General features: G+C 47.8%; 1 protein-coding gene across 2 annotated transcripts in view; it reads left to right on the top strand.

The window, feature by feature from the left end:
* The window catches only part of LOC138493293 (coiled-coil domain-containing protein 150-like), a 361,270-nt gene extending 334,041 nt beyond the window's left edge, over window positions 1-27,229 (top strand). The window contains exon 11 of one of the 2 annotated variants that reach the window (XM_069620392.1): window positions 26,951-27,229. In XM_069620392.1, coding sequence (XP_069476493.1) covers window positions 26,951-27,016 — 66 coding nt within the window. In that variant the 3' untranslated portion in view covers window positions 27,017-27,229. Of the gene's footprint in view, window positions 1-25,297; window positions 25,759-26,950 lie in introns of those variants that run through there. The other variant, XM_069620391.1, reaches the window with a different exon arrangement.
* Window positions 27,230-27,437: the final 208 nt, after the last annotated feature.

Raw genomic sequence — 27,437 nt, 5'->3', positions numbered from 1 at the left:
TGAAAGGAGATATTCCCATATTGAGAGAGAGGCGTTGGCGATCTTGTGGGGCTGCAGGCATTTCCGCCTCTACATCCTTGGGAAGCCGGTGGTCGTGGTCACCGATCACAAGCCGCTAATCCCAATCATGGCCGAGGCGTCATCGAAACCTCCACCACGCATTGAACGCTGGATGCTGTCTCTCATAGGATATGGGGTGAAATTGCTCTACAGGCCCGGAACTAATAACCCTGCAGATTACCTGTCCCGCCACCCGAATAGCAAGTGGGAGCAAGGTCAAGGGGAAATTGTAGCATGCCAGGAGATCATAAATAACATCGTGTAAGTGGCCATGCCGGTGGCGCTGTCGAGAGAAGTCCTCGCCAGAGCATCCAACGAAGATGAAATTTTCAAAGTAATTCAGTCAGCCATCAGGAGTGAGGAGTGGAAGGAGGTCCTGAACAACAACGCGAGAAGGGAGGCAAGAGCCCAGAGAGATCTGCAGGTGCTGTGGAAGGTGAGAGACGAGCTGTCCATCTCAGAAGAAGGCCTACTCCTATGAGGCAGACAGATAGTAATTCCCCACGCACTGGTTCCCAGAGTTCTCGAACTGGCGCATACAGGTCATCAGGGTTCCGCGAAAACGAAGGCGAGGCTTAGGCCAAAGCCCTTGAGAACCACGTGGAAGGACATGTGCGGAGATGTTTACCGTGCCAAGCCGCAAGCCCGGCAGAAAGGGCCCCGCCTGTAAAATCTATGGACAGGAGCGAACTCCCCTGGGGGACAGTACATGCAGACTTTGGCTCAACTGGCAGAGGGATGTATTTGCTGGCCGTTATAGACCAGTGGCCGAGGTACCCCGAAGTAGAGTTGGTGGACTCCACGGCATGCCATCACACCCTTTTGGCCCTCGAGAAAATGTTTGCAACCCATGGGTTCCCGACCGTCCTGTGTTCAGACAACGGACCCCCGTTCATGGGGAACCAGTTTGCAAGGTACCTGGAAGAAAGGGGGATACAACACAGGAAGGTGACACCATTATGTAATGCTCACCTGGTATCCACGGGGACGTCACTCAGCCTGTTCTAACCTCTTACAACCTCAAACCCTTCCCTGTAATCTACTTGCCTGGAGACTGGGCCTGAAACTCAGGATTGGTAGAGTTTAACTCCCTATTGTCTCTGTGTGCTTGAACCCCTTCTTCCCCGGGGTCCAACCCTTCCCTTTGATCCACAGTTCACCTTGTTTTCTTGGAAAGTATGCTCTCCGTCCTGCTTTCAGCGCAGGGTTGCGTTGATTGATGCGGGTTCGTTGCTGCCTAGTTACTTCACTGGCAAGAGTCCGACAGGTAAGTATAATGAGTCTTTTGAACAGTTCTCTAACTTTGTTCCTTTCCTTCCTTAGATGATGGCCGGCGTACGGGGATGGCGACGTGCTGCTGAGATGAGTAGCGCTGAAGGTGAGTGAGAGCGCGATGCAACCCTTTCGTATTTGTATTGAACTGAGTTCTTTTTCTGTGTCTTTTAGGTGCCGCAAAGTTTTCAGCATGGATGCCGGTTATGAAGAAGAATACGGTGAGTAAGCGCGGTATGCGGCACCTCTAGATGTTTCCACGCTAACCTGGAGTGTCTTTTCCCTCTTGCAGATGGATGAGAAGTTCCGGAGACAGAGTTCCCCCAGAGCGGCTGGGATTCAGGTAAGCATTTGAAGCACGTACAGTCTTTAAAAATAAGCGAAAATTTGCTGAATGCTTACTAATGCCTTTTTTCTGTTCTTTTCCCTTTTCCTTCGGAAGCAGTGTGCCGGGATGGGAATGACACCGCCGAAGATGCCCGCAGAACAGAAGAAGCGATGAATGATGGGCAGAAGCGCCGCAAGGTAAGGCTGTTCCTAACAGTGTTCTTGTTCTTGCAGGAGCTGAGCACAGAAGAAAGATGCAGGCCTACTGGAGACCGATCCGAAAACGGTGAGTGTCACGTTGCAGGTGCAGAAAACACAAAGCATGTTTCTCAGCCTGGGCGTGGCTTAAATAGTCTCTGGGTATCCCAGGTGCCTCTGGGCTGAACCACACCCAAAAGACTATACCGCACATGCAGTTCTGGGAACCGAAATATGTGGGGGCATCCATCTTGTCCCCATCAATGCACTACAAGTCCAATCCCCACTGTTATTGTATGGGAGTGAGTGAGTCTGGTGCCACAAGCACCAAGTCTGACTCCAAGTGAGTCTTTGGAGGGATGGAGAGGCCCTTGAGGGCCATGTAGGTGATCTTGGCCTGGCTCCAGTCTGACATCTTGGAGGGCTGGGGACATGAGGGGCAGGAATCATGACACATTATGGCCGAGGGCAAACGAGGAAGCGGAGCGATTGAAAGGAAGCGCCCCCAATTCAGCACGATCCTCCCCGCAATGAGAGACAATAAGGGACTCTCCCGTAGTGGGAATAAGACCAAGACAGAGTGCGGGTGAGCGTAAGTGGGAGTTTATCCAAGGATAAGGCATGCAAAGAACTCTGCAACCTACGAGAGCGCTCTGCCTGACAATAGCAAAGACAGGCGTATTTCTAATACAAAAAACGTCATCAACACCTAAACACTATAGGGGGCACAAGTCAATTGGGATTGGGTGGTGTCGACTAACTATAGGTGTTGCTGGCGCGGGGTTGGTCTTGGCGGGACGACGTCACTGGTCAGCCTCGTGGGTTGGGTTGGGCCTGGCAGGCCGGCTTGAGGTCATCCATGCGGTGTTGATGTGCTGGGGCAGCCTGTGACAATAACGAATACCTTTCCTGTCTCATTTGCCCTAGGCCATGCACACTACAGTTATTCAGAAAATGACATTTACGTTCATTAATAAATCGCTTCACCAGCTTATCTTATAAAATAAACACAACACATGAGGAATGCACCTCGTGAGAGGTCTGGTGGTTGTTGGTTGGGGTGAGATTTACCTGTGTCTTATTGACCGGTATTTTAGGTCACGGGACGGGGCTCTGGGACCTGGGCCGAGTGATACATGTCTGTCTGCTGCGTTAGAAGTTATTATATAGATGGGTCTCTGTGTCTTGTCCCAATGATGGGGGTCGTCCTTACACGGGGTCAGGATTCTTGGGGGGGTTCGTGGGGATTTATGAGAGGGTGCTGGTAGATCAGTGGGTTCATCCGTGGGTTTATTACCGTGCTGTAAATAACACAGGTGGCGGGCTGTGGCCTTGGTTGCGGCGCCGGGGCCTCTGACTCTCTGAAGTAACGCCAGCTTGGTTGGGGGAGGTGAGGGAGCGCAGCACAAGTCTTAGCTTTTTTTATCTGGCAGGCTTGGTGGGGTGGGAGAGGGAATGACCTTGCATATACTCACAAAGGTATTTTCCTCGTGCGTTGCTGATCAGTGAATGCAGAAGTTTTATACTGTTCTGCCTTATTTTAACGTTATTCAGACACACATATATATATATATATATTTCATTTTCGTTACACATTTCTTTAATACAGTCGGTTCCAGTACCTTTTCATTACCTAACATTATGTTCACTACATTGTGTGCGTATTGTATGTACATTAGACGTTATACGAGGGATATCTAGGTTATGGCCTACAGAGATTGATGCTCGCCGCTTTGGGTGATTCAAAACATATATGAGTTCAAGTTTCTACATACTATTGAAAAACACTTTTACAAATAGAGGTTACACGTTTGGTCAACATCTTTCTCCGTGGTTATAGCAGCATTAGTCCAGACCTGGAGGGATATCATATAACGTTACATTTTTATGGTTCGTTCACATTTTAAACAGAGGTAGTTCATTAATACCAATACTTGAACTATTTTCTACCTTCTTCAGATAGTGATGCTTCAGCTTTTTTCCCCGTTGCCCCGGCCTTGCGGTCCGGGTCATACGGGGTGCAATATCACATTGTTACTAATATAATGTTGCCGTGTTGGCATCTCGGGTTTAGCTCATCTCCGACTTTCTCATGGGAACGCGCTCGCAGCGGATCTGCCAGGGCTGCTGAGGCGGCAGAGATGCATGAAAGGCCCTCCAAAGGTGGGGGCCTCGTTACAGTGTGCTGAACTCACACCATGTTTGCTGTGCACGATGGCGTCTAGGCCTAACTTAAGTTTCGGTAAATGCAAAGACAGGGTGCGTGTGGGCAATGTCGTCGGCGGGTGAACCCCCCTCCACCTGGGCCCGGGTGGCATGAGGGTGCTCCCACCGAGCCATGGTCCTCACCTGGGGAGGGAGCTGTAGGTGAGGAGGGCCTCGTGGCCATTCCTCCCCTACATTTCCCCCCTTTCGTTACTTAAAGTAACGAATTTCTTTAGCTCTTCTAATCTTCTACATTCTTGTTCTTCTAACACTGCACCATCCCATGCAGGGGTTCCTTTTATAGGCATCCATGCTCTGCACACCCCCCTTAAGCTCTCACCTCTCCTAGCATACTCGTCTGGTGTACATGTCAAATATATACAGTCGCCGGTCTCTTCCAGATCTACCCAGACCTCCTCATACCATTCCAGTTCTACGTCTCGTGGTTCTTTAATCGTGGTGTGCCATAGCTTATCTACTATGTACTTGTCACGGCACATAGGCACTAACTGGTACCTGGGGGTGTTGTCTGTTCCTGTCTGCACATGTACTTCTTGTGTTGCTTTAATTGTACCACCGGAGTTGCCCATTGTCACCATCATCATTGCACCGTTAGGGACTGCATTAGCACAACATCGGAGGCCCACCTGGCACAGGCAGAACATCACAAGGATGATCACCACTATTGGTATCAGGAACTTCATTGTCACTCCAAGCCATGAGGGAACCCAAGAGAAGATATTGTCGAACCACGAGCTATCCTCAGCTCCACCTTCCATTTTCATCTTCTCGCCCAGGTTATGTACTGCTTCAATAACGTGGGACAGGGACCCATTTTCTGCGTCTTCGGAAGGTACGAACGTGCAGCATGCACTTCCTATTTTTCGGCAAACACCTCCATCGATTGCTGTTAACAGGTCTAGGACATACCTGTTTTGCATGGTCATTAATCGCAGAGCTCGTAGTTCCACCTTTATTATGTTAAACCCTTCTTCAGTGTCATTGGCCAACTGGATCAGTTCCCACCGTGTGATCTGGAGCCATTTTGCATTTGCTCTTGCTTGGACACTTGATACTAGTGAAGCAAAGAATGTTTCCACGGAGCTGAACAGGCGATACTTGTCTGGGATCTGTGCCAATAAATCAGATGATGCTTGTGATATGTAGTTCGAGGCTCGCTTGTTCCTTGAGAGCTCTTCTCCTTTCCCTCCGGAGGACAGGACATAAAGGTGCGCTTGTGTAGTTGGAGACGCTGCATTCTGGTTCAAGCCTTCGTTCATCGTGTTACTTCTGTCAATATGGCTTTCGGGAATCACCATTAGTGTTGAATGCAAAGTGGCCATTGAACAGCTACCACTCCATGATTGGGGAAGGTGCAGGTACGCCTTGTTCCCGCATACCCAGTAGGTGTCCATTAGTGCTGCTGTTCCTTTTTTCATATCTGGGATGGTGAGAGTTTTGTTACAGTTCTTGTTCGTTCCTATTGCCATTTTTCCTTCTCCCTTGAAACATAGTTTGTTTTGTATTTCACTTTGTAGCTTAAAGGGTTTTTCCATCGCTGTTACCCATGTTAATTTAGGGATGTGTTCTTTCCATATTGGCAAGCACGTTCTTTCCATCCACCGCAACTTTTCCGGTTGAACACCCTTCAGTGCTTCTGCCTTGCACAGCACTTCTTCGTCTTTCCATTTGCTTTCGGAAAACAGTGTCCCTTGTATTGCAAAGAAAGGTTCTTTAAGGCAGATCACTCCAGACGCTTGCGAATAGCACGTTTTGTTGTTCTGTACCATTCTGAAAGAGACATCGTGTGCTTGGAAAGTGTTCTTTATTCTACACAGCGTGAGATGAAGGAGACATTGGGCATCCACAATGGGCAATTCTCGTGGCAACAATACTTTAGGTGTGCCTGATGCATGGGGGATAAGTGAGCAGACATAACAGCTCTCATTGGTTGTTTGTTTAGCTGTTGTGCTCATATCTGCATACCATTTATTTGCTTGGTGAGGGTGTCGTGGGTCTTCCATTTTGTCTAACCCTAGCCCATAATACTCATCATACCCTTTTCCACCAGTCTCTCTTCTCCGCCTACTTTTCTCCCTTCTTCTGTACCTTCTCGTTATAGGAGGTGAAGAACCAGGCCCCCCTTCCTCCCTCCCACCCCCCTTTGCTAATTCTTCATATAGGGACTTGTGTTCTGTCATCATAATCACTTTTCCATCCTCATTAATAAACAAGAGATCGTTGTTTGAAATTGGGGCGGGAGGGATCGTGTGGTTGTTGTATGTTCCAGGTTGGGACATTGTGTCGTTATCTACATTTTTGGTTCTCCATTGTGAGAGGACAACAGTGGGTGGTGTAGTATAGTATCCCCACACAAAGTGTGATCCATCCCAGATCAAGAAATCACCTTCTTTGATACCTACAGTCGGAATTGTTTTCGTTCCAGGAGCAAGGGTGGTGTTGTTCCCCCCTCCCCCGTCGTTCATCTCGGTAGAGATGAACGCTATAATCCAGTGTAACACCAGACAAAACATTGAGATGAAGAACACGATAGCACACATTGATAAACCACATTCAAATGAATATGTTAATCTAGCCACTAACATTTCTCTAAATCTAACATATCTATTAGTTGCAGGCTGCCCATTAGATGCCATGATAAATCCTGTTTGAGACACAAAAGTTCATTAAATACAAACATGTAAGCATTTCCACATTGTAACGTTTCGGTGATAAAATATAGGGTTGGGTGAGGAAGGGGGTTTGTTGACAGACAGGGTAGCTTTCAGTCAATATTATTCGTACCTTACTATATATATATATAAATAATAAAAAACATGACATTTTTAAAAACAACAATAATAAAAAACATCTTAAAGAGTACAGGAAGGGAAAAAAGAACCCCACGCAAAACTTTCAAAAATTGTAAAAAGAAAATTTACATATACATGTGTACATGTTTTAGTCCAGGACATTTGTTGCGCGCTAATTGTGTTCACTGTTCATCTCATGAAGCACACAAAATTCAAATCATTCATTCCGCACAACTTCATCGTCCGCTGTTGCCTGTGCCTCATCCTGCACCTCACTCTCCGCAGCGCTGTAAGCTTTACGTACATCTGTCAAATGCACCCAATATCGCAGGCCCTTAACCTTTACTGCTGTAGGCGTGCAAAACACTACCTCATAGGGGCCATGGAAGCGTGGTGCGTTCCACCTCCGCACAAAACTTCTAACATATATAAGGTCACCAGGCATTAGCTGTAGTGGTTTTTCAGGCAAACCGTTTGGTTCAGTCGCGTTCCCCTCCTCTCTTGTCGAGGGGGGGGCTAGTTGCTTTGAAATTACGCGCGCTGCCCGTGTCAATTTTCGCAGGTATTCTGTGAACTCCTCCCCCAATATAGCTGCGCTTCTGTGTGCATCAGAACGCTCACGGAGAGGCGAATGCGCTGTGTGCATTCTTCTTCCCGTGACGATCTCGTGCGGGGACAAATGGTGATCCTTACTTGGCTGGTTTCGTAGCTCAAACAAGGCCAAAGGCAGGCAGTACATCCAAGTCTTTTTAAGGGAAAAACAAAGTTTTGATAATCTGCTTTTTAACAGGCCGTTTATCTTTTCTACGACGCCATTACTTTGAGGATGATAAATCGAACATAATTTGTGCTTTATTCCCAATAATGTAGTCACTTCTTTAAAGAGTTCATTAACAAAATGCGTCCCGTTATCTGAGCGAATAACGTCGCAAATTCCCCAGCGCGGAAACACTTCCCGCACTAGGAACTTCGCGGCGCCCTTCGCGTCAGGGCGGGCACAAGGGCCTGCCTCCACCCACCTCGAAAATGGACATACAACCACAATCATGTATCGAGCCCCGTTACACCTTTCTCCCATGTCTACATAATCAATGTGGAGCTCTCTGAATGGGCCACTTGGTTTTGGTATCGTACCCCTTAGTGTACGCAATGTCATACCTGAGTTGTAAATTTGACATGTCGTGCATTCTAGAGCTAACCTTGTGACGTGTTCCTGGAGGCAAGGTGTAAACCAATCTTCTTGTATCTCTGCCATTATGTGTTTCTTTGTGTTGTGTGCAGGAAAGTGTAGTTGTTGAAATGCTATTTCTAACAGCGTGATTGGCATTACCACTTTTCCTGAACTCTCTTGTCGCCACAATAAATCAGTCGGTGATTTGCTGCATCCTCTCTTAGTCCACAGCAATTTTTCCTCTGCACTAGCTCCCTCTTGCAGCTCTATTATCTCCTGTGTGGACATCATGTTGTATCCTGTGGGGACTTCTTGGCTTGCTGTGTGGTGCAACATGTACTCTCCTATTTCACCTTTTTGTAGATATGAAGCTGCTTTGGCAGCGGCGTCTGCTGCCGCGTTCCCCAAAGATATAAAATCTGTATTTGCGGTATGAGCTTGACATTTTACGATGGCCACTGCCGTGGGGTCTTGCAGGGCCTCAATCAGTTCTTTCAATAATTCTGCATGCTGGACTGGCGTTCCGTCTGCTCGCCGAAACCCTCTCCGCCCACACCGGGCCAACCCGCCGTGAACTGTTGTTGTCATGTATGCTGAGTCTGTATATATGGTCACTGCGCACCCCTTGGCGGCATGCAATGCTTCTATTAGCGCTATTAGTTCTGCTGCTTGCGCTGAATAGTGTGATGGGAGGCGGTGTTGTACTAGTATCTCATATTCATCTTCCTCTAATCGTACCACTGCCATACCCACATGCTTTTCTCCTGTCTCCATGTCGATTGATGCTGACCCGTCCACAAAATACACCTCACCCTCGGTCAGGGCATTTTCAAAAATCACTTGATCCTTACTTTCGTCACCTGTGTACGTGGCGCAGTTGTGGTTTTGCATGTCCTCTATGGTGCATGCCTCTGTGATGAATGTGGCTGGGTTCACTGTTTTACATCTTACTATATGGATGTTAGCGCTGGACAGTATTATCTCATATGCTGTGGCGCGTTGTGTTGTCAATGTGCTCTTTGTTCGCTCTAATATTGCAAAAAGTGAGTGTTCCACAAACAGTGTCACCGGGCAGCCCATTACTATCGTGGCACTTTTTTCAATTGCAAACGCGGCTGCAGCTAGGGATTGCTCGCAGGCGAAATGACCTTGCATTACTGCGTCTAGGGTGCCGCTGTAGTAAGCTAGTGGTTTGTGCCCTAAGGATGTTTTCTGTGTCAGTACTGCTGTCATCAATGTTCCTTTGCAGTGTGAAAATAAGAAGAATTCGCGCCCATAATCTGGGTTTGCTAGTACTGGAGCGCTTGATATCAGCTCTTTTAGTGAGTTAAATGCTGTGTTCATCACCTCTGTCCATTCTATGTGTTTGTGTTCTTGTTGTGCTTCTTTCAGTGCCTGTAGCAGGGGCCTTGTGTACGCCGCATAGTCCAATATCCATGCTCGGCAATAGTTACACATACCCAGAAATTTCTGCATCTCTTTTACTGTTTTGGGCTCCCCAATTGTTCTAATCGCCTGTGCCCTGTCTGGTATAATTCGCTTGCCATCCTTTGATATCAACTGACCCAAGTATAGGACCTCCGTCAGACAGTATTGTAACTTCCCCTTGTCCACCTTGTACCCCTTATTTGCCAATAATGTCAAGAGTGTTATCGAGTCCTGTCTGCATTCTTCCTCAGCCTGTGCACAAACCAATAAATCATCAACGTACTGAATCACTGTGCTTTCTACAGACAAATTCCCCAGATCTTCATGTAGTACCCTGTTAAATATGCTTGGGCTCTCGCAATATCCTTGTGGTAGTCTGCAGTGTTCGAACCTCCTTCCTCCCAATGTAAATGCTGTCAAGTACCTGCTCTCTTCTGCCAAGGGAATCGAAAAGAATGCATTTTTTAAGTCAATTACTGTGAAGTGTGATGCTATTTTTGGAATGTTGCACAGTATTGTCGCCGGGTTCGGGACTAAAGGGAACTCCTTCATTACCACATCGTTCAATGGGCGTAAATCTTGTATCATCCTCCATGAACCCCCCTTCGCTTTTTTGATTGGGTAAATGCATGTGTTGCATGGGGAGTTTGAGGGCACTATTATACCCTGTGCTAGCAGTGCTTCTATTGTCTCTCTGATCCCTTCTTCTGCTTCTCGCGACAGTGGATATTGTTTCACCCGGGGTAGTATTGCTCCTTGTTTTACTTTTATCACCACAGGCTGAACTTCATGTAGCAACCCTACATCGTGGGGGCCATTAGTCCATAAGTTAGCGGGTACTGAACTCATGTCTTCATCAAAAAATGTATGCGGTGCTCCTACTACCGCCATTAGTTCAACTTTAGTTTGTCTGGCTGTAACTACGATGTCGCAGGGCATTGCCAGTTCCATCACTACTTCACCATCTCCCTCAGTGTCAGAAAATAGCTCCTCGTCCGAGAGCTCTCTCAGGGGGATATTTGCATTTGTACACAATACTGTCCGCCACTCACACCCTTCCATGTCAATACCAATCACGCATATTCTGTTTGCTGATACATGTATTGCATGCAAATCCAATGATAGTACTTCCCCAAGAGCAGTGTCAGGGCTTGCTATGGGACGAAAAAGGAATTCTGCTGGTATTCTCCACTCCACCCTTTTTAGTTCTGGTACTATGAGAGCCAATGTTCTCATGCCTTCAACAAACATCTCCTCATTTCTTGGTACCCCTCTGATCTCTTTTATTATTGTGTGGCCGTGTATTACTGCTAATATACGGAGGGGGCATATGCCTGGCGTTGAACATACGATGCCGCTCCCTGTGAATGATATGGTCATGTTTAGTTTGCTCAAGAGATCTCTCCCCAGTAAGTTGATGGGAGAGTTTTCATAGTACAGTAAGGGTGCTTTCACTGTTTTACCCCCCACTGTCACATCCAATACCTCTGTGTAAGGAACTTCAATTACAGCCCCAGAGAACCCCTGCGTCTCTAACGTTCTATTAGATAACGGGAACCGGCCCTCTCTAATGCATGATTTCTCCGCTCCCGAATCCACCATGAATATGAATTGCTTGTCTCCTATCTGCGCTCCTATCAATGGTTCCTCTGATGCATTGTGGGTCGTAGACAGTACTGGACACGCAAGTGCTCTCTGTGGGCTGTCCTATGCGGGGTGTCTCATTGCCCCCCCTTGATCGAAAATATTCCCCGAAACTACTGACACTCCACTGTAAGGTGCGGGGGCTGGTGCCCCATTAGCTCCTGTGGCGAAAGTATTACCAGGCGTGTAGTGCACATTGTCATTATTCTGTGGGCTGGTTTGTGTTCGGTATTGATGTCCGTGTAGTTGTGCGTTACTCCTTTGTACTACATTGTCTGGTTGCTGGTATTGTCCCATGGGGAGGCCGTAGGGGCTTCCTGGATGGGGGTGTCCGTACTGTTCTATCTCTTGGAAACCGTTGTTTTGTCTGCTCCTACATTCCCTTGAGTAATGCCCCCATCTCCCACAATTCCAACAGCTCCCCTGTGGACCTCTGGGACCCTGCCACCCATTTCCTCCCATTCCTCCATACCCTTGTCCTCCTCTTCGCCCCCTGTACCCACCTCTTCCTCCTCTTGGGGCCCACTCTTGCCACGTTGGACCTCCGTTCTGCTCCTGCTCTGTCCACTGTCGTTGCCCTTGTCCTGCCCAATTCGCTGCTATTCTTCCTTGTATTGCTATTTGCCCCTCCTCTCCTTCCTCTCCCTCCCGTATGAGTGGGAGTCCCGCTACCGCTGCTGCGACCTTCACCAATTTTGATTGCACCAACTTCGCCTCGTCCGCCAACCTTTTCTGTGCTACTTCCCTCTCTCTTTCTTTGATCCGTTTACAATGGTGTACTATTATGCTTTGGATCTCCGGCCAGCCTTTTGCCTCAACACCTGCTATTTTATCTAGTGCCTTTTGCACTTCCTTTGGGAGCCCTCTTTTAATGATGAAGTAAAATAGAGACGTGGATTGGTGCCAGGGCGTACCCGTTTCCGCTCTCCACATCTCCTGCACCCGGAGAATGTAATCCATAGCGTCCTCCCCATCATTCATGGTACATTGCATTACTGACTGCAGATCAGGGGTATCTGGGAAGGTTTCCCGCAGTGCGTCCCACACCCTTGCTCGCACGGTGTTAAAAGAAGCCCCATCATGGCGATCACACTCCAAAGTTACAGCTGGAAAACCCGCTTTAGCCCACACTCTGTCTGCCTGATCCCCTACTGCGGACACTAGTAGGCTTTTCACATCGCCTACTGCCAGCGGTATACCCGCGGTATGTTTCTCAAATGCATATATCCACTTGCTTGCCCCTCCTGACAGCTGTGGTAGTAATTTCATTAAGTTAGCCTTGTCCATCTGAGCCCACGGTATATAGTTCGGCCTCCCACCTCCCCTGTGGAGTAATGGTAGTTGTAATTTCCCTTTTGCCGTTGCAGCTTCCTTTTCCTTAGTCACTGCTGACTCTAATGACGCCATCTTCCCCACCCTATTTCTTAGTCGTCCTATCCATTCATCCTCTATAGTCCCCAGTGAACATGCCCCATCTAGCTCCTCGCCTTCTCCTCCTACTGCCATGCTCAATCTATCACTCTCATCCCCCCCTCCTCTGACATCACATAACAAATCCTCTCTGATCCCTCTCTCTCGCGAGACATCACCAATACTTCCTTCTGCTGTCCCTACTTCTATTATCCTGGTCGGTTCTTCCTCAATTCTGAACAGTATTTCCCCCTTTTTCCATCCTTCCTCAATTTGTCTACTTTCGCTCGACGCTCTAGACGTGCGTCCAGATTGTGTGGGGGCGCACGCTGTGCGTTCACATATGTCTTTTATTCTTGAGAGCTCATCTCGTGCCACTGTAAGCCTCGACTCTAAGTCACTCGTTAACTTCTCTATGTCCACTCTCTGTGTGCCTCCCTGGGTGCGCTCTCTGGTGTTTTCGTATGGTGGGGGTGCAGTTGGTCTTTGTGGCGTGCTGGTTGAAGGGGGAGGCACATAAATCGGGTCGCTATATCCTGTTGCAGGGGCTGGTTTAGGTAATATTGGGTACAACATAACCACTTCCGCAGGCTGTTCTGTACTTAACTGTTCCTTTTCCTCTCGCGGGATCATTAGTGGATTGTCTGTGGTGGAGGGTAAATCAATATTTGGAGCTGGAGCTTTGGGTGGGGGTACTTCCTCAAACAATCTCCAAAGATCTAATATCTCCTTCCTGTTCTGCCATTTTTTTCCCTTATACTTAAGGCGAATACATGTACATACCATATCAAGAACGCTTTTGTCAAAAGACCCTCCTTCTGGCCAAATCTGGGGCAACCCCTCCCCTTTCAATTCTGTTAACCATTGATCATGATATTTATTTATGCGTTCAGCATATCCCGGCAAGCTCTTGCAAATGTGTGACAAGGGAGTTTCAGCCCCCATCCTTTAAATCGCTAGCGCTACCTCGTTCGCTTTCGTTACCTTTTATTAGCTGTAAATATGCGTATGTATTCCTTTATGGCACAGACAAGAGCGGACCTCTTAAAATTATCACCCACCGTTATTCACTGCACAAATCTCTTCTCACTCACCATATCTCATCTCCTTCCCATTCCCAGGCACTCTTATGTGATCTCACTTGTAATTGATCAAGTACTGGTTATGGCCACACTCTCTGACACCACCTCGCGGCCACCCGTTCGTCTCTCACACTCGTACGGTGCGCGCACCCTTCACAATGCTTTCCACTCACACTCTTTGTCTTTCTCCTCCCTTTCCTCCCTAACCAGCTGTCCCTGTTTTCCTGCTAAGGTTACTGTGTTCACGTCTGTACGTGCCACTACTGAGTCCCCGCTTTTTAAGATGTTCTAACTTCTTTATACCCTTCTCATTTTCGCCCCCTACCCCGTGGAAATGGAAAAAAGAAGAAATAGAGAGAGAGAGCACAATCACTAAAAAATATTCCCGGTGTCTCCTTTTGCTAGACACCAATAACTTATTTCTCACTTCTTCATATATTCCCAGTACTAGTCTAGATAGCACTATGCGGCGCCGCCTTCCACCCCCTCTCGGAGCTAGGTTTCCGTCACTTCTACCACGTCACTTATTTCTTACTCCTAATGGCCATATGCAAAAGAAAGAATAAAGAAAATTTCAAGACCCGTCTGTAGTAGACCCCCGATATTCTTCTCCTCTACCTGTCCCCGTTCTGTTATTCCCAATTCCCTTTCTTTTCCCCTTGACGATCACTCGCACTCGGTACTCACGTGCCCGTCTTGAACCGATACTCTCCGAAACTGGGTCCGTCCAGGCGGCGTCACCGGTAACTCAACGGTCAGCCCCTGGCTCCGGCGAGCGGCACTCAAAGGGGATTTTTTTCCAATCGGGATCCCGTACCCTTTCTCATTGAGTGCGCACTTCTTATTGTGCCGGTCGCCGTTGGCGGGCGGCCTCCCGGAGACGGCTCACCGTGCGTATCCCTTCTCGACCGGAGATTCTCGTGCCACAAGGGGGTCGTTTAAGAAGGAGTTAGGAAAAATAGTTTGGAGATATCACGCTATCGGGGTCACCACTGAAAGGAAGCGCCCCCAATTCAGCACGATCCTCCCCGCAATGAGAGACAATAAGGGACTCTCCCGTAGTGGGAATAAGACCAAGACAGAGTGCGGGTGAGCGTAAGTGGGAGTTTATCCAAGGATAAGGCATGCAAAGAACTCTGCAACCTACGAGAGCGCTCTGCCTGACAATAGCAAAGACAGGCGTATTTCTAATACAAAAAACGTCATCAACACCTAAACACTATAGGGGGCACAAGTCAATTGGGATTGGGTGGTGTCGACTAACTATAGGTGTTGCTGGCGCGGGGTTGGTCTTGGCGGGACGACGTCACTGGTCAGCCTCGTGGGTTGGGTTGGGCCTGGCAGGCCGGCTTGAGGTCATCCATGCGGTGTTGATGTGCTGGGGCAGCCTGTGACAATAACGAATACCTTTCCTGTCTCATTTGCCCTAGGCCATGCACACTACAGTTATTCAGAAAATGACATTTACGTTCATTAATAAATCGCTTCACCAGCTTATCTTATAAAATAAACACAACACATGAGGAATGCACCTCGTGAGAGGTCTGGTGGTTGTTGGTTGGGGTGAGATTTACCTGTGTCTTATTGACCGGTATTTTAGGTCACGGGACGGGGCTCTGGGACCTGGGCCGAGTGATACATGTCTGTCTGCTGCGTTAGAAGTTATTATATAGATGGGTCTCTGTGTCTTGTCCCAATGATGGGGGTCGTCCTTACACGGGGTCAGGATTCTTGGGGGGGTTCGTGGGGATTTATGAGAGGGTGCTGGTAGATCAGTGGGTTCATCCGTGGGTTTATTACCGTGCTGTAAATAACACAGGTGGCGGGCTGTGGCCTTGGTTGCGGCGCCGGGGCCTCTGACTCTCTGAAGTAACGCCAGCTTGGTTGGGGGAGGTGAGGGAGCGCAGCACAAGTCTTAGCTTTTTTTATCTGGCAGGCTTGGTGGGGTGGGAGAGGGAATGACCTTGCATATACTCACAAAGGTATTTTCCTCGTGCGTTGCTGATCAGTGAATGCAGAAGTTTTATACTGTTCTGCCTTATTTTAACGTTATTCAGACACACATATATATATATATATATTTCATTTTCGTTACACATTTCTTTAATACAGTCGGTTCCAGTACCTTTTCATTACCTAACATTATGTTCACTACATTGTGTGCGTATTGTATGTACATTAGACGTTATACGAGGGATATCTAGGTTATGGCCTACAGAGATTGATGCTCGCCGCTTTGGGTGATTCAAAACATATATGAGTTCAAGTTTCTACATACTATTGAAAAACACTTTTACAAATAGAGGTTACACGTTTGGTCAACATCTTTCTCCGTGGTTATAGCAGCATTAGTCCAGACCTGGAGGGATATCATATAACGTTACATTTTTATGGTTCGTTCACATTTTAAACAGAGGTAGTTCATTAATACCAATACTTGAACTATTTTCTACCTTCTTCAGATAGTGATGCTTCAGCTTTTTTCCCCGTTGCCCCGGCCTTGCGGTCCGGGTCATACGGGGTGCAATATCACATTGTTACTAATATAATGTTGCCGTGTTGGCATCTCGGGTTTAGCTCATCTCCGACTTTCTCATGGGAACGCGCTCGCAGCGGATCTGCCAGGGCTGCTGAGGCGGCAGAGATGCATGAAAGGCCCTCCAAAGGTGGGGGCCTCGTTACAGTGTGCTGAACTCACACCATGTTTGCTGTGCACGATGGCGTCTAGGCCTAACTTAAGTTTCGGTAAATGCAAAGACAGGGTGCGTGTGGGCAATGTCGTCGGCGGGTGAACCCCCCTCCACCTGGGCCCGGGTGGCATGAGGGTGCTCCCACCGAGCCATGGTCCTCACCTGGGGAGGGAGCTGTAGGTGAGGAGGGCCTCGTGGCCATTCCTCCCCTACACGATTTATGAGGACGTTGAACAAGGTGTTTCACATCTCAGCGAATGGAGGGGGCAAACTTTGAAGAAACCTGTTTGAGTTCCTAAGGGAATACAGGACCACTCCCCACCAATCAACCGAAGTGCCTCCAGCTGAAGCCCTGTTTGGACGCTGCCCAAGGGGGCTAATTCCTGAAATGGAGGGACGTGCGCCAGGCGTAATCGACAATGCCAGGGTACGGCAAGAAAGAGTGACAAGGAATGAGAAGGAAAGTGAGAGGAGAGGCCTTCAGGAAAAAGAGGTATCTGTGGGTGACGCAGTGCTGGTCAAGAACCGCCACCCAGAGGGGAAACTGTCGCTGACATATGAGCCACAACCCTGGACAGTCACTCACGTCAAAGGAGCGATGGTAACAGCGGCCAGCGAAAGGGGAACTGTAACCCGAAATAAATCCTTCTTCAAGAAAGTAAATTTGAGTCCCAGGGAAAGGGCACCAGAGGAGACGTCAAGAGCAGAAGCAAGTGGAGGGGTCCTCGAGGCTGACACGCAGGCGGAACAACCGCCACATGAGGTCGCACCGCTGCCGACCTACAGGAGCAGCAGCTGGTACCTGATGAGACAGGGGCGACAACCCCCGGTGCAATTCAAAGACTACATCATGGACTCGGGAGACTGAGCCTGTAGTAAACTGAAGTGAACGACTCACGTTGAGTCCTGTTTGAGTTACATATGGTTAATTGTTTCTGTTTAAAGAAAAGGAGGGATGTTACAGTGCGTGTAATATGTACGCATGTTCGAGCCTTGTTTGGGATCACGCATGCGTGTGGGAAACAAAGACATCCCGAACGGCAGTTGCCGCCCGGATCTCATCAGCATCTGATGCGTCTCCGCGAATCATTGGTATGCGTGTATGTATGCATGATTGAGGCGGCCCGAGGCACCAGTAGACCATCACACCAGTTAACCTTGGACCATGCTCCTCCCATGGTGTGTGTTCAAGTAATATTCAACAGGGATAATCACAGCAGTAAATTTCTCCATGCCAAACACCTCCACAACATTGCGACAAACAAACATTGGAAGCAGATGGTCTGATTTCAAAATAGCCAACAGCCCTTTTTCATCCTTTCAGGACTACAAAGCCTTGTTCCCAATAAAATGGTGGAAAAATGCATGACTACCCCAACTAATCAGGGAGCTGGCACCTGGCCAATACATAAAGGCCAGTTCCGAGATCTGCAATGCGTATAAAGGAGGTAGGAGAGAAGGTAATTGCTTGAGGGGAAGGAGCTGAGTGGCTTGAGTTATCTGAAGGGCCAGAACCAGATAATGAGCAAGAGCCAGATAAGGGGCAACAGCCAGCTCAGTGCCCAGAAGCACCTAGGAGTGCTAAGAAGCCAGGCAGAGTTGAAAGACCCAAGAGAGCTGGGAGACAGGGGCGCCACCAAGGGATGATCAAAGGGGGCCACGGCCACCGTTTTAAAAATGCTGGCCCCCCACCGGCCCATTCAGTTATGTGTGTTTGTTTTGGTGTGCCACCCACGATTTCCAGTGTGGCCACCCCTATGAAAATGTCTGGAGTCGCCACTGCTGGGAGGCTGGGAGAATCGCAGGGGCCTGGAAAGATGATAGGGGTAGATACACCCAGGAGACCTGGCGCTCACTTGCAGATTGTATGATCTGTTATTATAGGTTATTTATAACACGCTTGATACCCAGAGGTTTCTAAGCACGGACCCGGGGATCGAACCTATGGGGATCGAACCTATGCTGCTCCGTGTCGTCTTGTTTCCAAAGCGAGCATGTTGCCGCTGAGCTATCCTCCCGAGAGAACAACACTATAATGCCACCATATCCCTTAGAGCAAAGATTAAGGGGTAAGAAATCCCTGATAGTGGGAAGGGCACTTCATCCCACATAGTTAAGAAGGACACCATATCCATTAATAGTCAGCACTTTATTCTTTGCAATGACCTGGAACACTATAACTCCGGGGCCGGAAAGGCGTGAACCAGGCACTATCCTTCTGGTGTGGATTTCAAATAGCAAGCTGGGAGCCCAGTGAAGAAGACTTCTCTTAAGAAAGCAGCTGGGCACTAAAACCTGCTGTCTGTAGCCTGAGAAAAGAAGCAGCTAGCTGCTATAATGCTTTGGCTATTGAGTTTGGGGCCAAGAAGCAGACTGGCGCTAAATCCATGAGACTGTCCAGTATTTCCAGAGGGTGGGGGAGTCCAGTATCCCCACAATCGAGAGCCCTTGACACTTTATAGTTTAATCCAGCCTGATACATCTTGTTTAGCTTGTTTTTAAGGAAGAATATCCCTTTAGTTTTGAACCCATAGATCCTACAGGCATTTATCCCAACCTCCAACCTGATAAAGTTAATACAGTCTTTGAAACTTACTTACTTCTGTGTGACATGTTTGGTTGATCAACCACACCTTCCAAATTGAATGTACGGAAGACAAATATCCATTCTTTACTCGCCTTAATGATGAAAAGGATCTAGAAACCTATTTATGGTTGCATTAGTCCTGTGAATTGATATGCAGGTGAAAGTAATTGACTGGCTAGTCTTGCCTGCTGTGTTGCTCTTTCAGTGCATTTCTTTTTTGCTTGTTGTCCCTAACATGGAACTCTTGACACTGTTGTCCCTTTGATGACGCTGCGCTGTCTAGTCTCCTGTGATGGCTGTAATTTATCACCGAGGATATGTGTCTACTGCTGTCTGTCTGGGGGTGGGGGGGTGGAGGGGGGATGTGCCACTTGGTTTTCAGTTCTTAGATTTCTTTTCTGGTTGCAGTGGGCAAGGTTTACTGGATGTCATGGGCTGTTCCAGTGTTTGGGGGGAGCGAGATGTGCGTTCTGTTGTGTTATGTGTTTTAATTATGTAGTTACATATGTTGTTTTCATGGAAGAAACGTAGGCTTTCTGGATTTAGGTTTATACCAGTATATGTCAGCTCCAATGTACATTCCGCATGGTGTGCGATCGAGATTGAAAAGACCTTTGTATACATGATGCTCAAGGTACGTCATTCGTTATGTTAACATTTTACCATTTGCATCTTGCCCATCTTGTAACGTTTGCGAGAATCTTTGGAATCCTTTCTGCTCTTCTTCATTTTTCTGGGTCTTTCTCCTTCAATCCCTCAAACCCCATCTATTTCCAGAGATATTGATCCTTCTACTTCCAGCATTCTGAATTCTTTCACGTTTAGCCCTCTGAATCCTTCTACTTCAGCCCTCAGTCTCCTCGTCCTAACCCCTTGTGTCATTCCCCTCCTACCCCTCTGGGTCATTCTCCCCCCCTCACCCTCCGCCAGGTCCCTGTGTAGTTCTTGCAGACCCCTGACTCTGTTTGCTCTCAGAACTCTCAGTCACTGTTCTCCCAACCTTCTGGGCCCTTCTCTCCCCAGTCCCCAGGGTGCTTCCTTTACCAGCCTTCTGGGTCTCTTAATGCCCAACCTCTATGGTTTGTCTTTCCTCAGCCTCCCAGACTTCCCCTGAATCCTTTGTCTCCCTCTTGTCCCAGTGCTATGAGCCTTTCTTCTTGGCACAGCCGTTCTTCTGTCTCCAGGCTCCAGGGGCACTTCTCCAGTTTCCTGTCTCCTCTTGCACCATCTTCCTATGTTCACCTCTCCAGCAAGCTCCAAAAGAGCTCTTCATCTTAACTGCCAATGGCCCTGTCTTTTCTAGGGCATTGACATCGACTCGCAGGCTCTCTCTACTCTAAACTGACTCTGCTGTGCAGACTTGGACTTTTTATTTGCATTTCTGTGGACAGGATTCTGATGTCTGTGAAACCACAGTTTCCAGAACTGTGTCCCAACATCTTGGAGTTCCGAACTCCCTGCCTTTTAAAGAAACAGAGACCATTAGGTTCAGGTGTGATGAATCTGCTTAAGGCATTAGGGATAGGCTGGCAATGAGCGAGGCTCACATTCTGATTCTGCAACCTGGGCAGGATGACACTCAATTTACCGTCTACACCCTTTTGAGTGTTGAAGCTGGACAGTAAAAGACTAGCTAAAGTCCCCGCTCGGTGACTGATGCCCTTAAGGCCAGAACCCCTCCTTCGTGACCAGCCTGGCTTTGTCCTAGGCAGATTCATCCAGTCCAGTCTTTGGCGCCTGTTTACACACCTTCTCCGTGTTACCTCTTCACTTTCTGCTGTGGCTCTGCTTCTAGATACTGAGAACAGCTTTATTCCCTTGAGTGGCCCGTTCTGTTAGCAGTAGGAAAGAGCAGGAGAGTGGAGGAGCATTGTATGTAGTTAGTCGGGCTGCTCTACACCCTGACCAGAGCCAGAGTTGTTGCAGGTCCTAGTGCCTCTTCAGAATGTGCACTCTCTCAGATCACACCTGAGTGATGCCCCCTTTCTCCACTTCTATTTGATGTATCTGTTAAACCCTCGGCATGCATTTTAAGGGACCATCATGCAGAGATGGTGCTGTTATTCCACAACCAAAGAGTAGTTTAGATCTTCTGTGTGGAACATGCGTTGCTTTATCTCAGGTATGCTTCCTTGAACATGCCCCTTTTGGTGGATGAAACTCAGCATATCAGTGCGTGTCAACTAGACTCTGACAGAGGTACTGTGGCGCTGCCTGATGACTGGGCGTGCACGTGGCGGCGTGACATTGCACGCCGCCGCGTGCAACATAAATAAATGGGGCGTTCCCGGCCGCAACAGAGCGACCGGGAAGCCCGAACCGAGAGGACGTCTCTGTCTGAGTCCTTCGGGGTTGGGGGCTTACGGAAGGCGCTGAGGGGTCCCGACCAAACCCCAACAGGTACTACCCCATATGATATACACAAACACAGCTGGCTGGCAGATGTGCTTCCTAGGGTGCCCAGATTCTCTCAGGTAGCTGGCGGTTCAGATTGCTTGTGACAAACCCATACTGATTTAGTTACACCGTACAACGCGCCTCTCTGCACTTGTGGATATGACGGAGGTCCATGTTGATTAGAAATGTTTGGGAAAGTTAACAGTGTCCAGTCAAGTAGAACATTGTAACTGTGCCATATGAGCCATGTGATCACAGTGACCCCAATATTGAGACGTATTTTCTGATGGTCCAGCTTTAACATGGTAGTCACCAAGGATATTGGGTTACACTTGAAAAGATAGTTGCAGCTCTTTGTAATGTGAACACAGCTCCATTAGTGATGGACGAGATCAACACTGTAGGCTGCAGGTGCGCAAAAGGTTTCTAAATATGTTGAACCGGCCAACCTACTGGTCAGATTTTTTCTAGATCGGGTGTAGGACATTGAGGGTAAGTGAGAAGCTGAACCAGATGAGACAGCTAGCTAATCTGAGAATAAGCAAACTTGAGGGTGGTGTCTTTATGCCAATAAATAAGTTTTGAGTGGCACAAAGGCATGCCAACTCCTCTTATGTTAAAGGCTTAGTAGTGTATGCTCAAAGACATTCCCATCCTTTTTAAAAACACCTCCTGGGAGTGAATTGTCCACCTCTGTTATTCAGGTTAATTCTACGTCTGAATCAGTGTCTAATATGTGTAAGCTAGTGATGGCCTGCAGATGACATGGAGCAACTTCAGCCAAATGCAGGTGGGAGTTTGTGGTGCTGGAAATGCATTGCAGGGACAGGGCCTCCCTGTCCTTGTCCTGTAGTTATTTTTCATTTGTGTTCTCTATTGTTTTCTGCCCAGGAGTCCATGTGAGACTCCTGGCAGTGCAGCTCTTCCTGTTTTTGGTTTGGTGTACAGATCCATGGGATACCCTTATGGCACCCACGGGTGGGGGTACAACCCTGTGCCCCTAGAGTATGTGTTTGGGCACCTGTGTGTGGCCCACAGAGCAGGGAATGGGCTGCTGGCAGCTCCATGCTGAATATAACAGGTGTTCTGAGTATCCTCCATTTTGGGATACCCAGGCCCTGCCATTGGAATCAGTTAATTCCTGATAGGAAACAAGATGGCCCCTGTGGCCTCTTGCTTTCTATTGCCTGTTACCTTGTTTTCCCAAAGTCCTGGTAAGCCCTGACTCTGTCCCTCCCCCCTGACTGGCTGCTGGGTGGAAGTTCCATATATGGTGTTGTTATGAAGTCCAGGCCAGACTGGCTGGAGCCTTCCCAGTGACTCTATGTTGTGGGTACAGGGTGTACCCACAACATAGAGTCACTGGGAAGGCTCCATGTTGGGTGGGACCTGGGGTGAATGGAGTGTGTGACCAATATGCACTTCTTGTTGTGGATGTCTGGTTTCTGGTGTTTGACACAATGGGCCTCATTACGAGGAAGGCGGTAGAGGGTTAACGGCGCCGGTAGAGCTAACCCTACCGTTAACCCTCTACCACCTCATTACGAGGTCTGCTCGCGGGTCCCGCTAAGGACGTCTGGTAAAACCGGGCGTCCTTAGCGGGACCCGCTAGCAGATCAGGATGCTAACAGCGGGCCCGTCATTAATGGGCCCGTTGTTAGCATCCTCCCCAATGGGAATGGGGATGTACCGGGGTTCCGGTCCGGGTCCCAGGAAAGGGAATTACCTGGGCCCTCCAAGGTTGGAATCGCCCGGTAATTCCTCATTCCTAGAATCCGGACCCGGTTCCCGGTACCCGGTATGGGGGTAGCCATGCTGCTAAGAGTGGCATGGCTACCTCCATATTCGTAATGAGGCCCAATGACTGAGACAGCCCTGCCCGAAACTGGTATGAATGCAGTGTGTAGTGTTGAATGACTGGGTTCTTGTCCCAATACACATTCCTTGTTGTGAGTGTCTGAGAGGGAGGAGTATGGCCTGAATGCACTGTATGCCTGATTGGCTGACTGACTGCTGAATGTCCTTCTGAGTGATTGGTTGCCTGAGTGTGACTCAGCAGAATGAATGAGAGATCAACTAGTATATCTGAGGGCCTCTCACTGCTAGAATTCGTTCAGAAGCTGGAGTTGAAACTAACATTGAAACTGAAGCTGAATCTCGAAGCCGAGCCTGACGAAGAAGGTTGACTGCTGTCTCCCTTTGCCCAAATCCAAAAGCCAAAATCCGTCGAGTCTGATCCAAGAGAGGACCTGGTAAGGCACCCTCTTCCCGTGCTCCGAGGGACCATCGAGCACCGCTAACCTTCGCCAAAGCGCCCTGGAAGTCAGACCCTCGACAGGCTGCTGACCGGAGATGGGGACCACCGAGGAGAACGAAGATAAGCGCCAGACATTCCGTCCACCGTCGTCGACCAGGGTTCGTAAGTCTGCTGTAAGAGCTGGAGGCCCGTCGAAGTGGGGACCGCTTGACGCCGTGCCATCGACGACCAGAGCCGAACGCTCCTTTGCCTAAGACTTTTGATTCAAGGACACGCTCGGCCGCACCGCCGTCCACCTTATCCCGCCGGAGAAGGACAGGCCGTCGACGTGCCCAGGAGCATCCGCCGGTGGGTTTCCCGCCACCCAACAACCGTAGAGACGCTGGATGACTCGATGCCCTTGCTGGGCCACAGTTCTTCGCAATCTCTTTGTGGTCCTGAACTCTCGGCCCCGCACGCCTCTTCCTTGCAGGATGTCTTCGCCTCGTTGTCGACGAGCACTACCAGGACTGAAGCTGCTACCTCGACGCCGTCAAATTTCCATCGAGGATTCTCGAGGCCGAGTTCACTTTCTTCGAGGCCCATCAACGATCCGTGGCTCCTGCTTTAAAGGGAGTCAGTCAAGAAGGATCCCTCAATGCCTCCTCGAGGAACTCTGCTATTCCAGGTACATTGGGTGGTAGAAACATTATAGAAGGAAATAAGACTTATAGAACAATATATGGACTGGGCTTGTGGTATATCTTTATTTCACAGGTTGCCCAGGTGGGGGGATCTCCACACAGAACTGTGTCTATTGGTAGGGGCCAGTATTCTGCCAATTGTTCTAACCAACTGCTTTCCTCCTGTGTCTGTTGTTGGTTCCATTTATTAAGTGATTTGTGTGACATTTAACCAGAGTACAGTTGATGCACTTTAACGAAATCTAATAATAATTGCGGTACCACTTAGAACTGTATATGTTTGCCATTATAGATTAACTGAGCACAAAGTCAGTTATTGTGATTGTGTATATAACCTTGAGCCTTAATTATATAAAGACTGTGTTTTAACTAATACAGTGTGTGGACATTCCTTTGTGGGTGCTTGGGGACTACACTGTACTTAAGAACCAGCCTGCATCACATTCTGAGAAGCTAGTCCTTGATTGCTCGTCCATTGCTACCGTTAATAGAGAATCTTGGCTGGGGTAATCTGTGCCTCTCCTCTACCATATAGAGAGCAGAAGTACAAACCCCCCCTCCAGTCTTTACAGAGTGTGCAATCAAGTTGACCCTTGGAGATAACGTTTGGGCTCAACTGATAAAAATCTTGCATCAGGGGTACTATCCCCCCTCTAAAATCCAGAAGTTTGACCCTATCCCCTATGCAAGGAATCACATAGCACACACCTGGATGGGACCCACCCCCAAAACTGCTTTGTTTAAAGAAATGTTCTGTTGCAGAGAAAATGTAATAACCCACACAGAGGCCCTCCCAACCTGGTCAAAACACAAAGATTGTTAGTTCAGCCTGACGCCCTATGTAGGCATGAACAATCTATTCCAAAACACCTCTGCTAGTAGGGTGCGCAGGTATGTGCAACCTGATACCTGCAACTACATTGCTTTGTACTTACAATTTTACCAAGGATATGGTTGTGATGCTTTTTGTAAATACTGTGTCCTGCTATTTTAGATGGCTTTGTATTGTGGACAATTTTTGACACATACCATTTTTAATGTCTTTTTTTGTGGTCTGAAAAACCTATAAACAGAAGTTTAAAAAGAAAGACAGTGTGCAACCTAACCACAGAAAAACCCAGGCAAGCGCTGCTTCTTCAATAGTGGAACTGCAGACGAAAGTGGAGAGCTTGGAGAGTGAGGCTAAAGCAACCAATGTGAAAATGTTAGGCCTGATGGCGCTGCAGGAAGAGGAAGACGTGCAGGCGATGGTCAAAGTCTTCCTGAATGCTGACATGGTGGGAAAGACAGGGGCCAGGACCCCCAGACTCCCATTTCCAACCAGGGGGTCGAGTGGACATTGGGGAACACTAAACAGTGAATTGGTGTTCAGATCTGACTCTGGCAAAGAGCAACTGTAGTTTAGAGGGGCATAGGTTCTTTTTTTGCAGGGAGGCCATGCTGAGTATTTAGAAACCACTGCAAAAAAACAAGGTTACAGAAAAAGATATAGAGATGGCGAATTATGCACAAAAATAAAGTTCACATACCCTACAAAGAGAATGTGGCTCAGGCTGTCCTATGCTGCCTGGGAAAGTGCAGGGGAAGGAAAGGGGGCTCTAATCCTGTAAAGATTCACCTGGTTGTCTTATCAGTGTTTGAATAATGCACATTCTTTATTGTGTCTGACCATTCTAGAATGGTGGAGGGAGGTGGGCCTCTTTCCTCTACATGTTATCAGTACCAGGTTGTTATTCTGAGACACAAGTCCAATTGTGTTACCCTATATGCTATGTTATGTTATGTCAGAAATAATTTATACTGCGCCAAATCACCACCATAGTGGTCTTAAAGCACTTAGGCTGATCTGGAGATGTGTGTATTGTGCTCAAGCTCAGGGTAGCCAGACTGTAGACTGCAGCAGAAAGGTAAAGGGAATGGGCGAAGTCTTGGAGTATGGATGCTACAGATAAAACAAATGGGAGGCGGCTGAAGGAAGGTTAAAGAAAGAAGATAGCCTTTGTGATAGCTTGGGTGCATGTCGATCCAGCCAGAATAGATGATTGATCATGATTGCTCAAATTAGGGGTATCAGGTAATAATATGCCTATATATATATATATATGGTTGCTGTATATAATGTCGCCGGGAAAAGGCTGTGCCGACATTATATAGGTGACCATATGTATATATTTATATATATATATATAGGGACAGGAGGAGCAGGGGTTGTGGGGGAGTCCCCCGCTCCCCTTGGAAAAAAAAAGGTTTGGGGATTGCGTGGGTGTCCCCCGCATGTTCCATGTAATAATGTCCCCTCAGAAAACGGCGATTTTTCAGCCATTTGTTTGCATGGCGATATTTTTGAGGAGACATTATTACATGGAACCAACTCAGCAGAATACATTCTGAGTTGTCTGAAGAAGTAGGGGATATTTGTATGAGGGCAGCTTCAGAAAGATATGCATTAACAAAAGTAGTTTGTGGCTGAGTGATGGACATGGGAGATATGTGCAAGGAGTCCCTTGAAGCATGTTGATTTGTAATGGCTGGGGGTACATTTAAATTTGTTCCAGAAATAAACCCAGAATAGTAACGTGTTTTGTGGAGTTTGTTTTTACACAAGCTCAGTACTGCTTTCTTAAATAGAAATTGATTTTTTAATTGCCTTTGATCCATTGAAAGTAAATGATGTTTCATGGCCTCGATAAGGTAATCTTTACATGTGTTATTGTTCTTTATTAAAGCTTCTTCTTCAGCAGTCTGTGCAAGATAATTCCCAGGAGGAAGAGGAAGCCGGAACAAAGAAATAAGTTGCTACCATCCATGAACTGGGCTGTGTCTTGTGAAAATCATTGCTGTATACATTGTATACATCCTCTCTTTGAGTGAGAGCTGCTTTCACTTTGACATGCCACTGCCTGAAGGCTAGTCCAGATTTCATATGAAAAAGCAGAAATATGCAGATGCTTGTTGTCCATTTGCGCTACAACCTTCAAATATAGTTGAATCACAAGTTGAATCACAAAAAAACAACATTGCGTCTGCCCTATATTACAAAACATGTAAGATGATTTTTTGGGAACCTATGCGCCAAAAAGTGCACAATAAGATTATATTGTGCAATTTATTTATTTATTGTGCAAGAACCTTGTACTTTTGGTCCACAAAAAAACGGTTTTTACGGATTGAGTTGAAAAGAGCCCTTAAAAAATGGAGCCACAGTTTAAATTT

Source organism: Ambystoma mexicanum, chromosome 10 (genome assembly GCF_040938575.1).
Source record: "Ambystoma mexicanum isolate Mex_15411 chromosome 10, UKY_AmexF1_1, whole genome shotgun sequence".
Classification (NCBI taxonomy): Eukaryota; Metazoa; Chordata; class Amphibia; order Caudata; family Ambystomatidae; genus Ambystoma; species Ambystoma mexicanum.
This window is presented reverse-complemented; position numbering and strand designations above follow the sequence as displayed.